At 44.2% G+C, this 11,945-nt stretch overlaps 1 protein-coding gene across 1 annotated transcript in view; it reads left to right on the top strand.

The window, feature by feature from the left end:
• Positions 1-1,347: 1,347 nt before the first annotated feature.
• The window catches only part of ppm1lb (protein phosphatase, Mg2+/Mn2+ dependent, 1Lb), a 47,230-nt gene continuing 36,632 nt past the window's right edge, over positions 1,348-11,945 (top strand). Inside the window, exon 1 of the mRNA XM_047593864.1 lies at positions 1,348-2,269. Coding sequence (XP_047449820.1) covers positions 1,871-2,269 — 399 coding nt within the window. The 5' untranslated portion in view covers positions 1,348-1,870. The remainder of the gene's footprint in view (positions 2,270-11,945) is intronic.

The following is an 11,945-nucleotide window of genomic DNA, read 5'->3' as shown; positions in this document are numbered from 1 at the left end:
CACTAGACTCATTAATAATGCAGATAACAGTTTGACCATTGCTTTTTCACCCAATACTGAGCTTTGAATTACCGTGGGGTTATTTGTTTTATTTTGTCAATTGTTATAAATAAATCCTCAAAGTTAATTTTTAACATTTATAATTAACCATTAACAGGTCTTTGTCTGCACCTGTAGTGTGCCAGTTGTTGAGATGCCTTCAAGTGCTGTCGGAATTATCTTGAGCTGGAGACTATTTCTCCTGCTCTTGTGTTGTCACAGTTTGGTTTAAATGGATGAGCCTCTGGGATAATTCAACATTGTGGTTTACACAATTTCAGGGGAATCTAATAATGATGTATTATGTGATAATTTGATGGTTTCTCTATTGTTCTTTAATTTACTTTTTACTGTATTTCAAGTCTGTTTTCTTCGTGGCTGGCTTATTTGATCAGTTTCCTTAAAGCTAATTGTGGTCTTGCAGCAACTTGTTGGAACACCAATACAAATAATAATAAAAAAAATGGATAATGCATTATTGCATTCTCAAAAAAACAAAAAAAAACAAAACAACAACAACAGAGCTGACCCAACTGACGCGATACACATTAAAAACTCACACGACAATTCAACAGATACTCACCTTTATTAAGATGACATTTTTTCATATTGTCCTGGTGTTCCACAATCAGTAGTACCCAAACAGCCCATTAATGTCCAGAAACTCCAGACTCAGGGTGAGACAGAGGGTTAATCTGAACAGCATCCTCTAATTACAGGTGAGTATTGGCCTGTTAACACAGAGGAGACATTTGAGTTTCACCCACAGATGTTTTTTAATAAAAACCTAAACTCCTTATAGGTGCTACTTAGCTGATTGGTGATACGTTTTCAACAGGTCTAGCTGGTTTGGTGCTGGCTTTATTATTATTATTTTTTTTTTTAGATGTACTCCTTGTGCAATAGAAATTCAAACAATTTAAATATATTATTCATGCAACCCAAGACATATCGTTCGCCTAATAGCATAACTGCCTTAAGCAAGTACATTGGCATTTCTTATTGATATTTTAACTGGAAGTCAAACATTACTTAGGCAAATATGCTATTAGGCCAGCGATATTAAGAATTTGGTTTAATGTTGCTTTGAACATTACTTTGACCGTGTCTTATCATATTCTATGCAGTGATATATTAAATGCAGGCAAATTAGTAGTGCAATTAATAATTTAAACCCAATCGTCTGCCTAATCTGTGGAAGAGAAACAGCTCAAGGGGTAACTTAAACATTCATTGTGAACAGACTCCCCTTTCCCCCTTTTTGCTTTGAGAGATATTACGAGCTGCACCTGAAGGCAGCACCCCCGTTTAGAAAAGCAGCAGCGGAGAGTCGCAGCCAGTGAGTCTGGCAGCTGGGAATGTGAAGGTTTCAACACAGACCGCTATTTTCAGGACTCGGGGACGGTAGCAGGGCTGGCAAGGGAGCGCTTCTGCCCAGAACTGGACTCTAGCCAGGACGCTGACTTGATATCCAAAGGGGGCGACTACGGTTTTCCAGTCCGGGGTGTCGGGTGCTCTCGGACCGCAGCAAATGGTCCGGGGACAGCCTCACTACGGGGCTACAAGCTAGAGGGACCCAGCAGGAGCTCCGTGTTTGTGCCCCCCCTCCGGACCGTGTACTGACACCTCAACCCTCCTGCGCGCTCGGTTCCCCGGGTTGAAGATGCAGTGAAGCGCGCCCCCTCCCTATCTGCTGCTGGGTCGGTGTAATTTGAATGAAGTGAAACGTTAAATGCGCCTGTTTCGCCGGAACGCGGCGATGGAGTGAAATCTGCGGCGGGGGGGCGACCGACACACAACCTGCCGCGATCTCCTGCGTGTAAATAAATAAATGATAGAGGATACGATGACCCTGCTGTCCCTGCTAGGTCGGATCATGCGTTATTTCCTACTCAGACCGGAGACCCTGTTCCTGCTGTGCATCAGCCTGGCTCTATGGAGCTACTTCTTCCACACGGACGAGGTGAAGACCATCGTCAAGTCCAGCCGGGATGCGGTCAAGATGGTCAAGGGGAAAGTGGCGGAGATGATGCAGAACGAGCGCTTCGGCGGACTGGACGTCCTGGACGCGGAGTTCGCCAAGACCTGGGAGTTCAAGAGCAACAACGTGGCCGTGTACTCCATCCAAGGCCGGCGAGACCACATGGAGGACCGGTTCGAGGTGCTCACCGACGTCGTCAACAAGAGTCACCCGTCCATCTTTGGGATTTTTGACGGCCACGGGGGAGAGGTGAGGAAAGAAGCCTTTGCCTGTGTCTCACCTCCCAGTGGGAGCCATTAGGCTGAGCCGCAGGGGCCCATCAGAGGTGTATTTATCCAAATCATCCGTCAGCCTTTTAAACTTGCTGTTAAATTTGAACTAGAAGCTAGAGGAGGTTGAAAGTTTGCTTGTTTATTTCTTCTTCTTCTCCTCAAACAAACTGTGCCTTCTTAGACTTTTCTCCTCTTTATTTTCTAGACAGCTAAGCGTGGGTAATTATGACAAACAGGAAGAATCAGTCTTCAGCTGAGAAATATTAGATTTATCGCATGATATTCAATTACATAAAGTTGACATGTGTGTAGTTGGATTGCCCCGTCAGAGGGTATAATTGCTGCTGTGTCCCTGTTATTAGTAGCTCCTCACTCCTCCCTTGAGTTGTTGGAACAATGTCTGATTCTTTTCTCTGCTGGACTATAAGGCTACAGCCTGGCACCGGGGTTTTCTGCTGGGTAATTTGATTAAACACAAATTGCCTCAGGATTTTGCTTCGTGTAAGGACAGAACTGAACTAATGAAGGTCTTGAAACTGCAGTTTGACACAAAGGCAAGGTCAGGTAATAAAGCAGGGCCCACTTAAATGCTCTTGTCAGGTCTGCTGATATAACGCTCGAATGGGGCATATTTCCCGGCCGCAAGTCTACACTGGAGGCAATTAGTAAATCCAGCCTTCGGCCTTTGTCATCAAGTATTTGTGCATAAGTTGAGAAGGGGCCCAGATTCCCCCTCGTATGCACATAAACTACAATCATGCACTCACTCACACACACACACACACAGGTTTGTTATTCTTTAAATGTTTACATCTTAAATCATGTCAAAAATCTGGGCTAGAAGAACCTTAGAGATGAGCTGTCATGTGTTTCTACTAAAATCATTAAGGTGATTTAAAGTGGATGCAGCTATACAGGGCAAAGCTGAGCTCCACAGTACAAGTCAATCATAAGTGAGGTGGGTCATATATTACAGATGAACTGGTTACTGTACGACCCAAGCGTCACGCTTTCTTACACGAACTTTATGCTTCTGTGTTAATTGACTTAGAGGCGGCGTCGCCTATGGAGACCCTACGTAGAGTTAGACCTAGCTCTGTGACTGACCTGCACCCCCCCAGAAACTACAGGTCACAGCGACGCAGAGCGCTGGAGCTGTCATTGGTTTGCTTGATAGTAGCGTGTTTCCGCTTTAGTATTTCCAACTGCTTCTCCATCTGCTTCAAATTGATTGTTTTAGATCAATGAAGAATCGGCACAGCGGCTTGGTGGTTAGCACTGATGCCTTCCAGCCTCCCACCTCCAAAGACAAGCCCGTTAGGCTAATTGATGACCCTAAATTGACTCTAGGTGTGAGTGCTTGTTTGTCTGTGTGTGTGTTGCTGGGATTGGCTCCAGCAACCCCTGTGACCCTAGTGAGGATAAGTAGTAGAAGATGAGATGAAGTGAGAACTGGTAAGGTTAACTGAGGAGGTTTGGAGACATTTGTATGACTTGCCGAATTGTCAGCCGCTGTCAGTGTCAGATCTGCTCGGTTGAGCATCCGACGCTTCTGGGTGACGTCACGACGTAGGGGATGTTGACCTCGCGTCTCATAATAGGTTGGACAACAGGAAGAAGCAGAAGAGAGGTTAGCAGTTAGCGGTTGTTATCAAAGCAGAGCAACTCGTCGGTTTTGTTTTGGACTTTTATTCTTCGCATTAATTGATAAAACCTGTATTTTTATTTTCATTGTTTTCAGGATAAAACTTCTTAAATCCCTTTGTGCCTACTATACAAATGAACAGATTGAACTGGAATTGTTTTGACATTTTGTCACTTTATTTTTTATGAATAATGTGCTGTCATCATATTTTTTGTGTTTTGTGTGTATATTGTAAGCAAAAAAAAACTTTATGGAGCTATCTCTTCCAAACACATTGTGAAAAATAAATTAAACTCGAGTTGTCTAACCACGGACCGATCTCGCAGTCCGAGCCGAACGGAGCCGAGTTTAGCCAAACAGACAGGGCCGAACGTGTAGTTGACGTCATCTGAGAAGCGAGAAACAAAAAATAACCTGACAGGCAAAAAAAGACACAGCGCCATCTAGTGTCTGGGAAGTATAAATGTCTCACACTGGCGTAGGCTCTAAATTCGCCTTTAGTGTGTCGTCCCTTTTCCAAGCAGCTCACAATGACACCATTTAAAAAAAATAAATAAATAAATAAATAAAAGAAGCCAGAAGTCGGTTAAAGGGACAAAGGGAGTATTTGAGATGACGACACAGTTTGGCAGGAACATGAAAACGCTGACTTATTATGAAGTCATAGCATGCTGCACTGCACTGGCTTTGTCTCTCTTCTTTTTTTAGTACTTCAACCATTCACAGCTGACAGTACTGATGCAACAGAGCTACACAGAGAAAAAAACCCCACCAAACTGTAACTGACTGTCTCTTCTCTTCACCTTCTGCATTAAACATTACACATTTTCTCACCGCCCACTGCTGCTTGCTGAGGACCTAGCTCCGTGCCGTCTTCCCTCTGACTGCTGTGGTCTGATCGAGGCCCCGAATGATAACATGCTAAAAATAGGAGACCCAAAGTCAGAGAGGTGGCTGTTCTTTTTTGGATAAATTAAATTTTAGGCTGCAGCGTTGACTGCTGCAGCGTTTGCCCATAAGTGGTCATTGGCTTGTTTTTCCCTGCGGCCTTGCGCCTCTCTGTGGAGTTCATTTTTAGAGATCACGGACCTGTTTGCCACATATATGCTTAAGAGATTTAGAGAAATAAATAGTGAAAGGGAGATTTGTGCTTGTGTACCAAAGGAGAAAACGTGTGGGAGAGCGTCAACGATGAGATTTTCCCTGCTTACACTATGCGAGAGTCCGTTTTATCATTGCATGTCCACGGGCAACAATTTGGTCTGTTTTCATTCCCACGCCCTCTTTTGAAGTGTGTGCAGCGGTTGCCAGACAGCAGCCTTCAGAAACAACTTCCCCTGTTTAGTGGATTTTTTTTTTTTTTTTTTCTTATTTAGCTAGAAGGCGTTGAATAAAGCAGTGGGAGGCTGTGTGGCCTAAGGCTGCACCAGATATACCGGCTGCCTCAGCTGGCTAGTTAAGGAGTTTCCACACACACACACACTTTGCTCGTCCAAACCACATACAGTCATTAAAGCGGTGTTGAACTTGCATCAACATCTAAGATCCAAAAATCCGCATCAACAGACATCAGATACTGTTTACCACTTCTGTAATGGGCAAGGATGCGAAATATTTTCTCACGGGGTATGAGTGTAGTAGCTAATTAGACATTAAAGACTCAAGGAAAGTGGATCCAACTAGAAATTAGGATTATTTTTTATTGATTAAGGAGGAATATGTTAACAAATAGTATCGTCCTACAGCCCCATGGTGATGGTTTCTTACAGATGGTCCAAAGCTCCAAAGTAAAAAACTGTGTTATGTTTATATAGAATCAATGACATATTGCCAAAAATGCCAGATTGTCTCCAGATGCCTTACAAAGCCCTAAACTCAAAGAGCGAGCACTGAAATGACGCTGGAAAGAAAACCTCCCTTAACAGGTTTAAACATGATACAAGGTGGATTTATTTCATGTAGCTTCATCATTTTCTCCAGCTTGAATAATGATTTGGGTTCCAGGAATCACACTGTCTTGATTTAATCATTAGTCGTTAAAGGAAAAGCCATCACTCTCATGACAACAATCCAATGTAATCGATGCATATTTTACACGTTGAGACGTGTGAAAACACACGTTTGCACATTTAATGTCAGACTTCAGGGTAAGTGCAATTTCAAATAAATAAATAAAAATACAAGAATGCACTTTTTTTTTGCTTTTCTTTCCAAGAAATGTATGAGAATAACCCTAACCCTAACCCTAACCCTATCGTTCTTGTTTTACTTTAGCTTAGCTCAAACACTGAAAAGACGGGGAGACATCTCCGTTCCAAAAATTCTACTTATCGACATTAATCTGCATTTGCACCGTGGTTAGGGGTGATTTGAATCCTGTGGCATGAGGTTTACCGCCAGATAAATCATAAGTCAGATGATTTGTGCCACACACCCACACACAATGACATTTTGAAATTCTGATTTTCTTTTTTTTTTTTTTGTTATTCCACTTTGATTCACACATTTTACACTTTACATGTCATTCCTACAGCGCACAAGTGTTGTATTTTTCCCGTCCTTTTTGTCTCTCCCCTTCACTCGTTGTTACCCTCCCTAAAAGAACAAAATAAAATAATGTAAAATAAGAAAAAAGGAAAAGGAAAAAAAGAAAATGATGAATGAATATTACATAATTTTTTTCTTTTTTTTAGCTGATGCACGGGAATAGCCTGCATGAAAGTAATAACCCTGGGCTCTCCATCCATTTAACGGCAATGTGAGCCATTTGTTTCTTTCTGGGGACGATGAGAACCGGCCGTGCCTTTTTCCGCCCCTCCCCGTCTCTCTGTCAGGTTGTGGCTTAAGGCGCTGCTGAATTACCTCGACCGTAGTGCAGAGGAGACATTCACCATGAGCCTATTTAACTTGAGCGCGGGGGGGATGTTTCTCGCTGTCTTGTTTGCCGTCCTTAAGCTTTTGTCCTTTTTATTTCTTACTCCGTCGTGGCCCACTCGTCGATCGCTGGCGTTTGCTTGGGAGTGGGTTGTGATGGATATAGTTTCTAACTGTGAAGCCGGTGATGGGAGAGCTCAGAGCAAAGAAACACAAATAACAGTGAAGCCACAGGGACGATGGGCATTTCTAGAGGTCTCCTTTTCGTCTTCATTCATCCCTTTTCCTCGGCTCAACTTTTAATTCATGTTCAACGGCCGAGTAAACATGCATGCGTCCAAATTCATCTTCTTCTCAAAATCAAGACAATTTACAGTTAGAAAACATGAGGCATTTTAACATGTTTACATGGATTTTTGTGCTTTACTCCAGAAGCAGAGGGAGAATTGTGCAGCTTCGATACCAGGCAGTTTGAATTCCTCCTGAGCTCACCCGCTCGCTGGAGAGATGAAAGAAAGACCCGGCATGTGACTAATTGCACTGTTGGCATTACAGGATTAAACGGAGTGAGGGAGAGAGAGCAAACGAAGAGATGGAGAGTGGGAAGACCAAGGACACCAACGTTTGCCTGAGTGTATGAATATTTATGCGTGCGTGCGTTGCAAGCTTGCAAGAAGGAGCTGTTTTCTCCTTCATGGACGCTGATGCTTTAAATGGAGATGAGAGAGGAGCCGCTCTGTGTTTTTTTTTTTTCGTTTTTTTCTTCCGTAGAGAGACGTCTTCACTGTGGGACTGAAATGCCAAAGGCCTATCAGGAACAGACACCTGCTTCACGCTATCGCTGCCCTCGGCGAGCTAGTGAAATTGACTTCGCGGCGCACTCTTAATTACATTAGCTGAATGTGAGGGGGAACTTGGAGAAGTTGTAATGCAACTATAATCAGTATTTCTATTTTGACAGTGAATCTGGTGACTGCTTATGTGTAGAAGGCGGCGCTCGTAGTGAAGAACCAACAGAGAATCATCCCCCAGCTCTGCTATGTGGAGCCGTGTCACTGTTGGTTTTCTCGCCCACAGTTTTACTGTTTTGATTCACGTAGGCTGCTCTCATCTGCAGTGTTTTCGGGGCATGGCAGGCAGCCAGCCAGTTTCCAATCACAGCGCAACCGTACGCTACCGAAGTAGGACCAATGGCAGATGGACGCGGTTAACATCTCGCTGATAACCGGGAAGCGTTTAGCAGCTAAAGAGTCATATTTCCTTGAAATTTAATGAGATGTAATCCTGCCAAAGTGCCTGATAAATCTGTTATTGCAGGTTTATGGACGTCAAATTAAAGTTTGTCTCATCTGGCACATTGCGGACACGGTTCATCAGCCGGCTCATTCCCTCTTATTAAATATGACATGACTGCGTCTCGCAAATTTGATCCATGATTGCATTGACTATGGAGACTCAGTCGACGGCTAGTCAGCTGTGTTGAGACTGTCTTTTGAGCGGCTCACGTTGGAGCTAATTACAGTTAAACATCATCTAATTTTACCGAGATCTAGGACTGGGGGGTACGACCAAAAATATATGTCACGGTACTTTTCAAAATTCTGACGGTATCACGGTATTTGTTTTTCCCCCATGCATAATCAGGTGTTCACAACATTTTCTACTGGTTGACAGAGGAATTAATGCGGTAGATTGACTGAGGATGGACTATTTTACTGCGATAATGAGTAAATACTGTAGAATGATCCCACACTAGTAGTGAAACAGGTTTGCATGGCTCCGTGTTAACAGTGACCTGTTGATGTGGAAATCTGGGGACAGCTCGGAGATTTAAAAAAACAAAAACAAAGAAGAATTAAATGTTATCAGGATGAAGTGACAAAACAGGGACAATTACGGTGTCATTTATTTTGACATATTTGTTCGTATTTAAACTGCTAGCAGCACAACCGGCTACCGTACTATTTGTAGTCTGCGTGCAACACTTTAGCGGACAGCTTTATCAGGTGGACAGGTCATCCAAAACAGGGTCTGTCCCCAGAAATCAGGGACGTCTGGTCAACCTGCAAAAATAAAATGCAAGCAAACTGACCGGCACCTTTTTTTTGGCACAAGTCTTCTCGTTCTGCCGCTTAATTTTTCAGACCTTTCCATCTTCACCGCGCCTCACAGTGACACAGTCGCTACATTGAAACTGGTCTGGTTTGAAACAGTGTCTTTCAGCGCAGCCGTCTGAACGCTGCGTAATCAAATACACTGGTTTGCCAGTATATTAAAAATTCAAAATCATAACAGAAAAAATACCGGTATTCGATATGAACCAGTATACCACCCACCCAGCTGTATTGATATCCCTCTGTTGCAACGTGTACAAGAAAAAAACACGTAGGAGTAGAGACGAGTTTATGTCTTTGTCTGGCTGATGAGAGATGTGGATGTGGAAGTTAATGTTGAACCAGTAACCTCTGTTTCTGTTTCTGTTATCACAACGTGTAGTTACACTAATGGTGAGGTGCACGTCAGACTGCGTACTTTGTCAAAGTACAAAGCTATGGCGTACCTCAGCTTAAGACTGAATTCCTGGCAACTCCAACAAAGTATAACTCTGCTCATTATTACCGTTATCCTTCCTCCACCTGTCTTTCTGCCATCAGTGGCGAAAGCTGACGCTCAACGCTACGGCCCTGCCTTGAAGTCAAGTGAAGCAGAAAGATGAGAGCTCATGGGAGGCCATGCTCTGCTGGAAAACACTTGTGGAGCAGACAAGAGGCCAAAAAAGCTGGAGAGCCCTGCTGAAAAGTCTTCTGACCTTTTTGTTAATTTGTCCCGGGTGGCGCGGTTTGCATTTCTAGTAGTGAAAGGAGCGGATACACGGAGTGAAGCGCAGCAAATAAAAGGATGAATGGGGCCGCTGCCCGTCAAGCGGCCTAAATGCTTGGCGCTGGAGTAAACATCTGTTATCTTTTCCCTTTATGCAGTTACCCTTTGTCATAAAATACACATCCTCAGAAATCCTCCAACTTTAATAACACATTCTGCCCATGTGTGTCTTTACCTGTTCACGCCGTCTGCTCTCTTTTTAAATTTCAGAGCATTTAGTGAGCTAACAAGAACGCCACCTCCTCCGGTTTGATAGGGGCTTGCGTGGTGTCTGTGTAACAGCGTGTAGCCCCAGATAAGAGTGCCTCCTTCAGCCTCAGTGTGCGGTGCTTCCCTGCTGGCACCAACTGCTCAATAATTTAACACCCTCTCCGTCGAATACTTCTGCTAAAACCCCCTGACTAAATATACACCATCCTCCGAGTGGTAGCCACAAGGTCATTGTTCACACCTCGCACTGTGTATGTGCGGAGTTTTCTAGGAGGAGGTCTGGAAACTTGTTTGTTAAGGGTTTGGTCTGAGCTGACAGCATCACTGAAGGGTGGGTTTGGTAATGGAACTGTTCGGGTGCCAGTGCCTCCTCTTGTCACCCCCCATCGCCCTATTTCCCCTCCTCCCTCCTCTGTCACCACCTCGCCAGCGAATGAACAGGCCAAAACAAATCCTCATCTTCAACCTGCCGCCCCCTTACTGTTGCGTCTCGTCCGACCCCACCGTGCCCCCCCCCCACACTGCTTCTGCTGCTTTCCGCGCTCAGCTCCTCAAAGCAGTGCACCAGACACGTGATGTTTTCCCTGTTTTAAATGCCAAGCATGCTTGTTGCATTGGAATGGTTTAAAATCCCGCTTGAAAGCTGAAGTCTGGCTCTGAATGCGTAATGCTTGCCACGGCAGCGCCGTCAGACTGTATGTTCTTATGTGTGTTCTTGGTCTGCAGCTGATTAACGGACTCTAAATCTGATCACATGCCTGGAATTGACTGGGCCGCTCAGTCTAATCTACACTTTGTTTTGAAGAAGGGGGCATTATTCACATAGATGGCAGTTATGTAAAACGCCGCAAAACGAAGGAGCGCTCGCGCTGCATCGCCCTTTACAATTTGAACCCAGGAGCCTAAGTCCGCATGCAAGTGCCAGCTCTACAATTGTTTGTTTGTCTGCATGTGATTGAGAAAATAGATGAGTCAGTTGGAGTTTGCCTGCTTCGCTGTCTTGGCAGTGAAGGACGGCAGGAGAAGAATGTTGGCTGAGAGAAAGTAGCGAGTCGCAGCTGTTCGGGGTTAGCAACATTGGTGTGATTGTGTGTGCTGAGAGGCAGAGCCGTGATATTTGCTCACAGTTGTGGCTCTTTTCTCTCCACGCTATAGATGGACCTGTGTTTAGGGCAGGTGCATCCTGCTAAATGTTATCAGGCCTCCTGGGTGTGTTTGTGTGCTATTAGCTGTTATGGGAGCGGTGGCCCAGAAGTTAGATGAGCCGCCCAAGTCATTTCAAAATTAAAGGCCTGTCGTAATAATATATTTCACGGCTGCTTTTCCAGTCGCGGGTTTCAGTCCCAACTTAATGTGCTTGAGTATTTCTGCCCACATGTTGGTGTTCATACTTTAAGCTAGCTTGCTGCAGTCGGTCTGCTGCGCACATGTGCTGCACAGCCTCCCCGACGTGGATCCATCCAGACAGGAGGAATGCAGCTGATATGAATGTTTGACATTTGCACATGGTTTCTATTCACTGTAGGTACTGTGAGCTAAAAAAAAAAAGCACCTTCAAATAAACTCGGCGGTGAATCAGTGCTGAAACAGGTTGTCTTTAATTTACACTCTAACAAAAGCTCACGGGGATAATGAGAAGGGATCAACCTCCACAGAATGTCATTATTTTAGGCTTGTGATTAAAATGATGAGGCAGAAGGATCTGACGCACACAAACACACGTGTTTGTGTTCTTCGATCAGTCTCAGGCAGAGTGTGTGTGATTGTATACTTGGGTCTTCATGGCTCTCTGCCATGTTCTGCTGATTATGGTCCTCGGAGATTTATAATCCCAAGGGAGTTTTTCACCCTATTTTTTCCCCTCTGTTCCCTCCTTTCTTCTTTCAGGGCACTTATTGAGAACAGGCAATCTAACACGGGTGGCGCTTTATGGTGAACCATCTGCTGTGTAAGGTTCAGATGAAGTCCTGGGGAGAAAACGGATGATGTTGACAAATCAATTGCAAGTAAAGGAAAAAAAAAAAAAACGTGGAAAGCGCAGAAG

The sequence above is a fragment of the Mugil cephalus genome, chromosome 9 (assembly GCF_022458985.1).
Source record: "Mugil cephalus isolate CIBA_MC_2020 chromosome 9, CIBA_Mcephalus_1.1, whole genome shotgun sequence".
In the NCBI taxonomy this organism is placed as follows: Eukaryota; Metazoa; Chordata; class Actinopteri; order Mugiliformes; family Mugilidae; genus Mugil; species Mugil cephalus.
Note: the sequence above shows the minus strand (reverse complement) of the source record. Positions and strands in the feature narration are given on the sequence as shown.